Below are 13,553 nucleotides of genomic sequence, written 5' to 3'. Positions count from 1 at the left end.
CCACCCTGTGCATTCACACTCACCCTGCGCCCCACCCTGTGCATTCACGCTCACCCTGTGTCCCTCCCTGTGCATTCACACTCACCCTGTGTCCCTCCCTGTGCATTTACACTCACCCTGCGTCCCTCCCTGTGCATTCTCGCTCACCCTGCATCCCTCCCTGTGCATTCACACTCACCCTGTGCCCCACCCTGTGCATTCACGCTCACCCTGTGCCCCACCCTGTGCATTCACGCTCACCCTGCGCCCCTCCTTGTGCATTCACGCTCACCCTGCGTCCCTCCCTGTGCATTCACGCTCACCCTGCGACCCTCCCTGTGCATTCACACTCACCCTGCGTCCCTCCCTGTGCATTCACGCTCACCCTGTGTCTCTCCCTCTGCATTCACGCTCACCCTGCGACCCTCCCTGTGCATTCACGCTCACCCTGCGTCCCTCCCTGTGCATTCACGCTCACCCTGCGTCCCTCCCTGTGCATTCACGCTCACCCTGTGTCCCTCCCTGTGCATTCACGCTCACCCTGTGTCCCTCCCTGTGCATTCACGCTCACCCTGTGTCCCTCCCTGTGCATTCACACTCACCCTGCATCCCTCCCTGTGCATTCACACTCACCCTGCGTCCCTCCCTGTGCATTCACGCTCACCCTGCATCCCTCCCTGTGCATTCACGCTCACCCTGCATCCCTCCCTGTGCATTCACGCTCACTCTCCGCTCCTGTTCACTCACTCTCCTGTTCCTACACACTTGCCCTCCCTTGCCACGTTCCCTCCCTTTGTTTGCACACTGGCCTTGTGCACCCACCCTGTGCTTGCAAATGTCTGTCATTCACAGGAGTGGGCATCCCTCTGTTCCCATCGAGACTGGGCAGGATGGGTGTGTGTATCTTGGCCTCAGTGATGCCAAGTATCTTATGAATTAAACAGTTAGAGGTAGAGTCTGAGGAAGTCTCCAGAAAGCACTTAGCTCTGCCGGTGGTTGGGCAGCCTCTGTGGGTGTTGTTCATACTGGCCGCTGTGCTGACGGTGTCTTCTCTGAGATGCTCAGCCCTGGTTCCCCATGCCCCTGCGGCAGAATTCCAGGTTAGCAATGGCTCAGGCCCCCAGAGTGTGCCGGCCGTGGTGTGAGCTCAGGCTCCCAGCCAGCGCCTGGCTCCAGCTGCAAGGGAGGCCATCCTTTTCCTGCCCACTGCCCCTGCCAGTTATCTCACTGTTGAAGAGGCCAGTCTGGACAGAAGAGTCCAGCTGGAGGGGAGGAGGACATGTTCGCTCTCAGTGTCAGGTAGCATGGGGCCTCGTGATGGTGGTGGTGGTGGTCGTGGGCTGGGCATTACTTTTTCTCATGAGGAATGCATAAAGGATGGTGTGTTTATACCTTCAAAACCAAAATGTGAGCCAGGGGATGGGATGTTAGTGGGGTGAATGCGAGTACTTGTAGGAAAATGCGTTCATGCCTATCCCTAGGCCCCTTGCTGTGAGGGATGTGGTTCCGAAGATGCTGGTGTGTGATGCAGCTGTGTGCCCGTAGTGATGTCTGCCACTTTGAACTTGCCCCACCAGCCAGTGCCAGGTTGCTGTCCTCCTCTTCCCACCTCTGCGGGCTTGTCGTTCCCGGGATGGAGCCTGGAATCCTCCCAAGAGCTCCAAAATGGCAGATGTTTTTCCATCCACCTTCCCATGACCACGGAAGCCAGATCTTAGGCAGGGAAGGGTTGGGCCTCTTGGGGACGTCCTCCAGTTCAATGACTTGGGAGGTCACACTTTTCAACCAGATTGCATTGAGTGGGCCCATGTGTGGGGGCTGCTTGTCCCACTACCCGGAGTACACTGAGGACCGAGGCAGAGCTAGGGCCCTGCATGGATGTCCTGGTCCCATGCTTGACGGGGTCTAGGGCCTCATGCAGACCTTGTGGAAGGTGTCCAACAAAATGGCAGCATGATGACCTTACAGACTGGCAGCAACCTCTCGATAGAATCTATAGGTATATATATTAAAGTAAGTAAATGGTGAGATGCGAAGGAAACTGATTTTCAGGTGTGGTGATGAAAGCTGTTAACAGCCGCCCTTTTCACGCGTGGCTTGCTTCTGATCGCTTTAAGCACGAGCCGCCTGTGTTTCGGAGGCTGGCTGGCTGCTTAGCAAGTAATATCAGTTTTGTGTGACGTGAGGTCTTGATTCATATTTACAAGGCTGCATGTTTGAAAACCCACCCCAGCTGTAACCAGCTAAGTAAAACAGTAGCTTCGGTGCCAACCCAGATTGTCTCTGCATTTCATCGTCTTGATTCTGAGTTTCTACTCTCAGGATGCAAACTTTCAAAAGAGGGAGCACTTTGGTAGCGTTCCTTGGCCTGTTGCTCAGTGACGTGGATGTCCCCTCTTGGGTGCGCTGTTCCTGAGGGTTCAAAGAAAACAGGTTCTGTGAGGCTCTGGTGGAGGAGCAAGCCTGGGGTCGCCGCAGAGCGGCCTGGGGGGGCTGCGAGAGCTGCCCCAGCCTGCACCAGAGCCGCGGAGCGCTGGGCCCTGTTCGGGCAGATAACAGCCGTCGCCCGCGGAATCCTCTCAACAACCCTGTGGCTCACGTACCATTATTATCTCCATTTTTACAATGGAAAAATGGAAGCCCAGAGTTAAATAATTTGCTCAAGGTCATACAGCTAGTTGGAGGCAGAATCCGGATTTGAACCTAGTGTCTGACCACAAGCCGGCCTGCTTGCTCTTCTCACTGCTTGGCAGCCCAGCCTGCTGGTTATGCGCCTTCCGTAGGGGGTGGGGTCGCTGCTTTCCATTCCTGAGTTGCTACAAGACCGGACAGCATCCCTGTGCCTCAGGCTACAGGGGTTTCAGGAACAGCCTTCGAGACGGACAGTCCTGGGTTTCAGCCCACACTCTGCATGGACTCTTTCTGGCTGTAAGACCTCAGGCATGTCGCTTCACCTCTCGGAGAGTCTGCTGACCAGGATTAAATGCAGCAATGCCTGAAAAGCACTCAGCACGGTGTCCGGCTCACAGTGTGCCCGTGTGGAGACAGTGACAGTGCGAAGAGAGCTGGGTGGGACGTGGGAGCTTCAGCCTGCACGTGTGCAGAACTTCAGAGCCTGTGAAATCTGAAAAATACTGTGTATTCACATTTTTGGCTTGAACGAAGTTGCGTTTCACAAAGTCCATAACCCAGCTTTGATATTATTACATGCCCCAGACCGGGATTAATCCCAGGACAAGAGCTTTAATATGGTGTAGAGAGTTTCCTCCATGTTCTCCTAGTTCATGGCCCTCATCTCCACTAGCCTGGTCTCCCATGCTGGGGTGTGAGCTGGTGGGGACACCCCCTCCCCGCCCAGCCTTGTTCAGTGGGCTCTGGAGTGGAGTGGAGAGGTGACTTGCTTTCTGGTGTCACCAGCCCATGACTAGTGACTGTGGGAGAATCGACCTCACCTTGTCCTGAGGTCTGTCTGTCGGTCGAGTGTCAGTGTGGAGAACAGCACTCCGTGATTCGCCAGCCTCTAAGGGTGACCTCGTCTGTTTCTTGGAATAATCGAGAAAGCCCTCACATCTCAGCGATAGTCTAAAGGGCTCTTGGTAGGAGGACAGTGTCTGCGGGTCAGGGAGAGGTCTGAGTCTTCGTTCTGTTCCTGCAAGTGGCGAATGGCTTCATCTCAAATGGAAACTCTGGTTATAGATAGTAAAGGCCTGTAGCACTGTGTAGAGAAAGATTCTGATGCTATGTCCGGTTCGAGACAGTGCTGTGATTGATTCGTGATGTCTGCCAGGGGCACAGGGATGGAGAAACCGTTGCACTTATTTGCTATTCATGTTTTGTTCTGATTATTTCACATCTCTGTAAAGCTAACAAAGGCCTCTTCGTAGGCTTTACCCCTTTGCCCCTGATCGTGGGTATTATAAGGACCCCCACAAATGATCCTTCTTCCTTGCCCTGTGCCCCACCCTGATGATCTGTTTGTATAGCTTCAAAACTCACAGCCCCCTCTCTGTTCTCTCTTTCAGTTGAAGAGGGGGAGGCCTCGGACTTCTCGCTGGCCTGGGATTCCTCTGTGACAGCATCAGGTAAATGCCTGGGGGCTGGTGGGAGAGTTGCTGGGGGTCCTTGGGGGTCGGCTCAGGAACTCAGAAAGCCACCCAACTGGTTATGGAAATCATATTCTTCATGTCACATTCCTGTCTTCAGTCTAGACTACCCTGTGCAACACGATTTTTATATCAGTTCCATATGGTCAATAAAATCTATTACATATGGAGACTAATGTGCCCTTATTCCCTGGGGTCCGCGTTCCCTTCCTGGGGGCACACTCAGATGGGCTGTGACGACCTCACATCAGGCTTGGAAGCTCCCTGTGAGGGTGCCGCTGCACGTCCACTCCAGTCTGGTGGCAGAAAGGCCCCTTTACTGGACATTGTCTCCAGTCGAACCAGAATTCCTGTATTTCCCTTCCTGGAAGGGGCTGCTTTGCACTCTTAGGCCTCAGACCCAGCCTGTGCCTCTAGGGGGAGGTAATAGGGGAAACTCAGACTTGTGGGGAGGGTGGCCATGTTGGGTATTAGGGGTGACTTGGCATTCAGGGGACTTGGGTTTTCGGCTCAGTTCTGCCCTTGCATTAGCTCCATCTCTGTGCCTCAGTTTCCCCAGCTATAAAAAGAGGTAGATGAATGAGGTTTTTCTAACTGTAAAGGTCTATAATTTGGAGCTGCCCCTGGAGTTTGCGGTTGGAGCCAGCTTTGGGGTCCTTGGCAGCTCCTGAGCGGAGGACGCAGCTCTCCTGTTTGTTCTGCGTCCAGCCAGCACCTCTCCCGGCAGCAGGGCCGTGACTCCCCGTCGGCAGGCGCCGGGCTCTTCTGCCTGGTCCCCGTCCCAGCATCCGGATCAGCTGGCTCTAGGTCCATGGGGCAGCGGGAGCCAGGCTGGTCCTGCAGCGTCCTAGGCCCGGAGAGGCCCACGAGGGAGTCATTCGGCCCTCCCTCCCATAGAGATGTGGAAACTGTGGTGAGGGGAGAGATCCACTCTGGGTCACTGGTTCCAAAAATGGAACATTTAACATTTAACTGAATGGTTTCACATTGAGTTTGTGATTTTATGGCCATTTGTGACTTAAGATGATGCTGAAGTCATTTAAGTGAGAAAATTGAGTTGGGCAGAGTTTTAGGTAATAGTACGTAATGCTTGGATTCAGCAAGAACCGTGAAGATTGTTCACAAATGACTGAAATTTGGGAAATGCTGGTATAGGTTGGACAGAAGGGGAGTGGACTGCCAGCCCTTGAACCTAGGTTCCCAGGCTCTGGGTGCAGTGCTCTTTCCAGCAGGATCTGGATGTGGCTTGGAGAGTCCGAAGGGTCCTGGTTGACCCAGGCTTGGACACTGTTATGTCTACAGGTCCCGGCCTTTGGTTACAGGGGCTCCCTCCACAGGAGGGGCTTGTCTGAAGCCAGAATGGCAGGTGCTCAGACTCAGGAGGCGAGTCCAGGGTTAGGACAGGCTGGGGTCCACACTGGGGAGGGTGGGGAGGGGCTGCGGAGCCCTTGTCCCGTCTCCTTCTGTGTGGGGAAGATGCCCTCCCCACAGTTGGGGGAAACACAGTGAGACTATTAAGCGCCATGACTCATCCAGCGGTCCTGACAGATGTGGGGGTGCACGCGCTTAGGCCTGCCGCCAGCTCTGTAGAGGTTCCCCACTGTGCTCCAAACCCCCGAACCAGGAAAGTGCCCAGCCTGGTGGCGGCCGGGTAAGGTCCTCCCTCCCACTGCTTTCTCAGGGCTGCCAGAGGCGAGGGGGACAGCCTGGGGCGGCTGTGGTGCAGGGGGAGCCCTGGCAGTGGCTGGGTGGCTGCAGAGCCCTGTGCAGGGGTGTTGGACTCCGGGCTGCATCCCTAAGGCAGTGAGGCGTCTCCTGGGCTGCGAGGCCCAGGGGCTGGGTGGGCCCTGCCGGTCTGCGCTTCTCTGATTCCACAGTGCAGTGGCCAGGCGTGGGGCCTCGCTGGGGCGCTTAGGAGTGGTGGAGGTTGTGGGATTTGCCACTTTCCAGCAAGAGCTGAGCAAGCCCTGTACGCGTGTGCGGGAAGAGGTGTGCGACTCCTCGTGAGTCTCCCGGCCCCCGGGGACTCCTTGGTGCCAGTCAGCTTGGGACATTTGCTCAGAGGTAGGGAAGGGAGGGCAGAGCATGCCAGCATTGGAGACTCCACGCCAGGCCATGGATTGTTTTGTTTTCTTTGGCCCATATCAGATGAGTTTTTTTACAGTGCATGCATGTGATAAATTTTCCTTCCCAATTTTGTTGGGATCAGGCTGTTAAAGTCAGCTCCTATTCCCTGAGCGTGGGGCTTGTGAGAGGGCTCAAACCCTGGGGGCAGGACGAAGTCAGTGTGGGAGGCCGCCCTGGACGTGGGTGATGTCACAGACACTGAGCGCTTCTTAGCTGTGTGCCGGGCACGGAGCAAAGGCCTCACCTGCAGTATCTCGCTGAGCCAGCATGGCAGTCCTGTGAGGCGGGTGCTGTTTCGAGCAACACCTGCGGGGTTTCTCCATGGGCTGGTTGAGAGGCAGCCATCTGCTGGAGGACGGGGCCAGAGGCCTGGTTGAAGCCGCTTCAGTATAATGCTTTTCATTAAGCTGAGAAAATGTCACTTGGCCACATCAGAGAGTGGGGGCAGGTGCCAAGGAAGATTATGGGGCAGCAAAGCCTCCCCAGGCCGCCCTTGGCACTGCTACTGAGCACTGCTGTCCTCGTTTGGCGGATGAGGGAAGGAGGCTTGGAGTGGCACAGTAGTGATCCGTGGTCCCCAGCCAGCGAGCTGTGGAGCAGGGCCTCGGACCCAAGTCCTCCGGCAGACAGAGCCTGGGGTTTACCCTCTGCACCGCCTGACGCTGGGAGGTGGGCAGCGGAGCAGAGCCCTGAAGGCGTGGCATCCTGGGGGCTTTGGGAGTTCCTGGTGGTACAGGGCCCAAGGTCGCCGCAGAGGGTCTTTGACACATCAGACCAAAGGAATGCAGGGTGAGGTGAACAGGGTGGGCTGAGAGCATCTCACCAGGAGGAGTAGGGAGCTCCTCTTTGTGGGGCCCGGCCAGCCTGGGGTGCAAGCCTTTTGTTGTGCCCTTGCTCTGGGAGCGTGATGGAGAGCTCCAATAAAGAAGCGGAGCGCACAGCATTCTCCCTGCTCACCCCTGTCCTGCCTTGCCCCTGGGGACCCTATAGCCACCACCCCCAGACACAACCTGGCCTGCTCTGTCTGTGCCCTTGAGTCAGGGCCCTGACAGTGATGGAAAGCCTGGCCTGGCCTGGCAGAGAGGGGAGCAAAGTGATCAGCTCACAGCAATCTTCTCTGGCCTGGCCGGGGGGTGGCGGGAGGAGGGAGCGCGGCGCAGTCTTGCCTCTCCAATGGCAGTGGCAGGGCTGCCAACAGCAGCCCTGGGGAGGGGGGCACTGTGTTCCGAACTGAGGGGTCGGGGGGCCCAGTGGTGTGGGACTTTAGATCATGTCCCACTGGGTCCTGAGTTTTCATATCTATAAAATGGGGAGAAGGGGACGATACCTTATCACGAGACAATTTAAACAGGAGAAATTCTTGACCTGTTTAGAGTCAGATGCCTTTGAGCATCCAATGGAAGCATATGGATTTTCTTCCCAAACACACAGAGCGTTTGTGTGTGATTTCAGGGGAGTCCACAGATTACCCCAACCTCCTCTCCCCACCTTGCCTGGCCGTGGCTTTGAACTCCTTAGAAATGTGAAGGCCCACAGGGATCCCAAGCTCAAAGGCCCACCGAGGCTGGGAGGCTGGGGAAGGGCTGTGGGAGACGCAACACAGGCGCGGCCCCAGGGCAGCCGTCCCTCAGCGCCAGCCCATTGTGCCAGGGCACCTGGGGCCAGAATGGCTAGATCTTCTGAGTTTTTAAAAGAGAAGCCAGAAAGCTGGACTTTCATATGAAATCCTCAGATTAAAAAAACAGCAACTCGTATCGTTTTAAAGCAGCTTTAAGGTATAATTTACATATCACACTTCATCCATTTAAAGTGTACAATTCAGTGGGGGTTATAGATTCAGAGCTGTGTGCCATTATCATATAGCCCATTTAGGACATTTTCATGATAAATAAATAAATCCTGTGCCCCTATCCTCCCATCACCCCTAGGCCTAAGCAGCCCCTAATCTGCTTTCTGTCTCCGTCTGTTTGCCTATTCTGGCCCTTTCGTGTAAATGGAATCATACGTAGTCTTTATCGACTGGCTTCTTCCCTGTAACCTAGTATTTCCAAGGTTTGTCCCTGTCGTAGCCTGTGTCATCCTTCGTTCCTGTCTGTGGCTGATTGATATCCCACCGTATGGATCGAGCACGTTTTGTTTATCCATTCATCTGCCAATGGACATTTGGGGCTTTACCTTCTGGCAACCGGGAATAGTGCTGCTATGACTTCCGCGTGCAAGTTTTTGCTTGAACGCTTGTTTTAAATTTTGGAGGGTGTGTACCTCGGAGCAGCATTGTTCGGGCATTCGCTAGGTCTGAGTTTAGCTCTCTGAGGAACCACCAAGCTGCGCAGCCACAGCGCTTCGCGTTCCCGCCAGCGGGGTGTGAGGCGCCCATTCTCCACATTCTCACTGACACTTGTTATTTTCCCTCCTTCTTTTTTTTTTGATTCTAGCCTTCCTAGAGTCTTACTTTCTTTTTACTACAAAGAAGTAGTATCTTACTTTGGACAACTTGTATTTTTGAAAATCATTATTCAGGCCAAAGAAAGTCTTTCTGCCAGCTGGTTTCAGCCTGGCCACCAATTAGCAGGTTGCTAAGTGTGGCTTTACCGAGGGGCCACTGCTTAGGGTTGATGTTCAGGCCTCTCTGTCCCCTTGGCCCCCAGCCCAGCCCGCCCAGTGAGGGGGCCCTCCTCCCTTCAGCGCTTCCTCTCTCTTCCCTCCAGCCCTTTGGAACAAGGCCTCTGAGGGGCAGATGCCAGGAGGATCATGAGCCCGACAGTGTGGGGTTTCAGGGAACCGGCCCAGCCACACTGAACTTTGCCTCCCTCCCCTGGTCACTGAGTTTGAGCTGGGAGCTGAAGGGCTCGTCCTTATGTAGCTGTCTAACCAGTCTCACCCCTGTCTCCTGCCTCTCCAGGTGGAGTTTCGGGAAGCTTGAGCTTCCTTGCAACATGGCTGCTCTGGACCACGCCACGGATGCAGGGAGGAGGGTCTGAGGGCAGTCTGGAGATGGGAAACGGTGGATTTGTTGACAAATGCTCATTGTCAACGCGTGGGCAGTTTAGCCAGGTTTATTTCTGGCATGGTGGTGGGCACAATCGTGGTGGAGAGAAACACTCGAATGATCAGTTGTTTGCCACAGCCTGGCAGCCTGAGACCTGATTGGCGTGATCAGAGTTGTAAGCCTTTTTTGCCAAGTGACAGGTCACATTGTCCTGCTTAATGGAACCATTACTCCCATTTACGAGCTGCTTCTAGGTGCCAGGCCTCCTTCTTGGTGCTTTTCACATATAGAAACTGAGACACAGAGATGCTAGTGACTTGCTTCAAGGTCACACAGCCAGGAAGTGGCAGAGCCAGGATTTGAACTGGCAGCTCATGCATGAATGTAGCATCCGAACTGTAAATGGCAGACCTGCCTGTGAGAATGCTTGTCCAAGCTCTTCACTCTAGAGGGGACCAGAGGCTCAGGGATGGGGGCGGCTCTGTGCCCAGGTCCCTCCTGGGTCAGATGGAAGAGTCTAACCGGGGCCAGGCCTCCTGGTTTGCTGCCGGGAAGGAGAGGCGGCATGTTTTGAAGGCCTTGCAGCCATTTCCCATCTTCAAAGACCAGGCCCGGACAACACTGTGGGCCAGGCTCTCTGTAGGGACGCCCACCGACGCGACCCCAGCACGCCTCTCCTGGCCCTGCTCAACTGTACCTGGGTGTTGGGCCTGGGTGCAGTTTGCAGGGGGAGGTTGGCATCAGAGCTGCAGGCTCTGGGACCTGCTCAGGGGGGAGATCAGAGTAGCATCTGGGTGTCCTGTGTCCTGGGGGCCACGTGGGGAGGGGGGCTGGAAGCCTTTCGTTTTCCTTTTAACCAGGTTCTGGGTAAGGAAGGGGGTAGTGAGAGGGGTCAGTGTCCCCACTCCTGACAAAGGGGCAGCCTCCTCCCCCCTGCAGCCCTTCTCTCCACATTTGGACTAGTGAGGTGGGCGGACTCGTCCTGGAGCCTGGGCCCCTCCATGCAGCCGTCCTCACTGCTCAACCTTCTCCGAGCTGCCTCCCCACCCACGTGTTTTCTTAGAGCACAGATTTATTATTTCAACTACTTCACAGAGACTCCACCCACAACCTTGTGCTTCTCGCACTTGCTGCTTCTGTTCCCCTCGGCTCCTTTTCCAGCTCCATCTGTGTATAAACAAACCTACCTGGATGACGTCCAGGCGAACGTGCCGGTGATGCTGCATAGCCCCCCACCAGCCCCGAGCCTCCCGTAACCCTGGACCCACACATCCTTCTGTCCTAGGACCTCCATCGGGCCCATTGGGTGGGTGGGTGTTCATTTTTTAACCTCCCCTCCCCTTTGGACGTTCGGACTGTTTTTTTTTTTTCTTTTTTAAAGATTGGCACCTGAGCTAACAACTATTGCCAATATTTTTTTTTCTTCTCCCCAAATCCCCCCCGGTACATAGTTGTATATTCTAGTTGTAGGTCCTTCTGGTTGTGGCATCTGACTACTTTTCCTTTGGGCTCTTACAAATAATGCCACGACCAGCGTCTCTGTGTAGATGGGCTTTTTTCTCCTTTGGAGTTTTTCTGAGGGGCTCCCAGCACCTTTTAACTTTTTCTTTCAATCCTCAAATCAAGACTGAAGAGACTGTCTCATCCCCTTTCTCCCTAGCTTCCCCTGGGGCCCCTCACCTTGAGTCCTTTCCTGAGTGGTGCTCCTGCCCTGGGCTCGTCAGTGAGGAGGTCCCGACTGCCCTTTCCGTGATACCGTGGTCGCCCACGGAAGCTGCCCAGGCCCTGGGTTCTGGCTGCCTTGGCTGGTGCTGTTCACATTTTGTGCTTGAGCCCCCAACCCAGTCATCTCAAGGAGGGGATGTTTTAAAGGAGCAAACAAGTCCTATAGATGTAGAATTTCCCAGCATTTGAAAGACTTATGAAATGCGTTTTTATATGGGGCCAGCTGGGGAGTTTCTCATTAGCTCGGCTGGGGCGTCTGTGGGGAGTTGAGCTAAATGGAGGCAGGCAGGCTGGGTAGGGAGCCGCGGTGGCCCCGAGCTCAGGGGGAGAGCTTGGCAGGCATGCGCGTGCTGGTCTGCACCATGGACCCCCGGCCAGGCCGGCCTGGGCTGCGCCTTTGTTAGAGCTGCTTGTCCAGCACAGGAGGCCTCGGAAACCTTCAGGTAGTGCCTGGAGCTGCAGGGTGGCCACTCTGTTACCATGGTGAGCAGTCCATGAGGTAGGGCGTCTGTGCCCTGTGCGCACGTGGAGGCATGTACTTGTGCGTGCATGCGTGTGAGTGTGTGTGCCTGGGTGCTGCAGCCCTCACTGGGCCCCTGGGGGGCCCCGGGGCCTCTGCGCCCCTCTGTGCAGCATCCTGGGCCCCTGGAGCTGACCTGGACCAGTCCTCCGAGGGGGATGTGGCGTTTCCTGCCCATCCTTTCCTCTGGCCCTGGACCAGCCAGGCCCCTGCCGGGCTGCACTCCACATCACTTCCTCTGTACAGTGTCTGCTGTGCACACGTGTGGGCAGAGCCCATGCATGCATGTGCAAGGGAGCACGTGTGCGGGTCTCTCCTGACCCCCTTCTCCCTCCCCCTCCAGCCTGGCTAATGGTTCTGCATCCCTGGAATGCGGCATGTCTTGCTGATTTTCTCCTCCCAGTGGGCTTGGGCCTTCCTCAGAGTCAGGGGCTCTGTGTCATTTGTCTCGTACCCGCAGCCTGGCAGGCGCTCTGCCACCGTGCCCTTGCTCTCTGCGGTGTGGTCACCTGCTCGCAGCCCCCCTGATTTGGGGCTGTCCACCCCGGCAAGCCTGGCATTCCCTTGTTGGTTTTTCAGGGGACGTCACTACTGTGGATTGTAATGGGGAGGGGCTGGTCCTACTTTCTCCAGGCTTGGGTGCTCACTGAGGACAGCGAGGAGTCTCTGTGGTGTTGGCCCCTCCCGCAGGCCTGAGGACCCCCGAGATGCTGGAAGTCAACAGTTCTTTGGTGCCTTGAGGCCTGGCTGTGAACCAGGGCCACCGTCCGGCATGTGTGTGGGTGTGCCTGTGTGAGTGTGATGGTGACGTGGCTCCTTGTGACTTTGGGGACGTCTCGCCTGTTGCCCAGCCTCGTGCATCCTGGGGTGGTTTATGGCAGCCCTGCTCAGACTTGAACATGCAAGCACATCTGGCGATCTTGTTAAAGTGGGTCGGGGGGTGGCGTCTGGGGCTTGAGCCTCCGCGTTTCTAACCACCTCCGGGGTGGTTGCTGCTGCTGGCCTGAATGCCACTCTGAGCAGTGAGGACGTAGAGGGTGGGATGGCTTTAGCCCTCTTGTCTGCTCCCCTTGGCCTTTGTTATGGCTGGGCCCTCTGCCTGTGGAGCTCATTCTTCGAAGCTCAGCCTAAATGACACCTCCTCCAGGAAGTATGCTGTGATAGCCTTACCATAATTACCGTGCCTTCCTTTATGCCCCTGAGCCTCGGGGGGCTGCCCTGATCCAGGTCCTCACTGCTCTCTGCTTGGTTATGACATTCCTTCTGTGTGTGTCTTGTCCCCTTGCTGCTCTGCTTGCTCCTTGAGGCAGTGACCATGTTTGAGTCTCTGTCTTCTCAGAGCCCAGTCCTGGCTTGGCAATTGGCAGGTACCTGACAAATGTTTGCCAAGGTGGAGAACTTCACGTCTGCCTCTGTGTCTGTATTTGCTCCTGGCAGTTCAGGGCCAGATTTTTATCCACTTTGTTAAGAGCAAGAATTGGGTTTGAGGTCCAGATACGTAATAGCTGTGTGATCTTGAGTAAGTTACTTAACCTCTCTGTGCTTCCATTTCCTCATCTGAAATGGGGGTAATCGTCTTGCTTCCTAGGGCCATTGTGAGGATTATATGGGGGAACCCGGTGGGTTAGCCTTCGGCCCTGGGTGGCACCTGGTGCTCTGCACTTTTGTTCTTGCTGTTGATGGCACGCTGTGGGAAGCTTGGACGGAGCTCAGCCCTGCACAGGGCTCTGTGCAGGTGACAGAGAAGCCTTGGCGTGGTGCCCTGCCTTGCTCCGCTCTGGACCTCGGTCTCTAGCATCGCCACTGTGGGCGGGGCCCTCTCGCCTTCACCCTAGTGCAGGGTTGGCGTGGAACCGAGTCCTCAGGGGACCGTCCTCGCGCACTGACCCTGCTTGCCTGGGGTGCGGCTTGTTTCCCAGCTGGAGAAGGCTGGGTGGGGTTGGGGGTTGGTGGGGGACTAGTGGGCAGAGTCTACTCTGAAAAGCCAAAAAGGCTCCCTTGCCTTTGAGTCACACGATCAGGCTCCCTCCCTGGGTGGGGCCTGACGCACCACTGTGCAGCTGTGGGGCAGCGCCCAGTAGGAAACGGCCAGGGTCAGCCCGATCAGGCT

General features: G+C 56.0%; 1 protein-coding gene across 3 annotated transcripts in view; it reads left to right on the top strand.

The window, feature by feature from the left end:
- Positions 1-13,553, top strand: part of ZNF423 (zinc finger protein 423) — a 319,304-nt gene that overhangs the window by 55,110 nt on the left and 250,641 nt on the right. For all 3 annotated transcript variants that reach the window (XM_070611823.1, XM_008517006.2, XM_070611822.1), the window contains exon 2: positions 4,002-4,061. In XM_070611823.1, the coding sequence (XP_070467924.1) occupies positions 4,002-4,061 (60 nt within the window). The remainder of the gene's footprint in view (positions 1-4,001; positions 4,062-13,553) is intronic.

Source organism: Equus przewalskii, chromosome 3 (genome assembly GCF_037783145.1).
Source record: "Equus przewalskii isolate Varuska chromosome 3, EquPr2, whole genome shotgun sequence".
Classification (NCBI taxonomy): Eukaryota; Metazoa; Chordata; class Mammalia; order Perissodactyla; family Equidae; genus Equus; species Equus przewalskii.
Note: the sequence above shows the minus strand (reverse complement) of the source record. Positions and strands in the feature narration are given on the sequence as shown.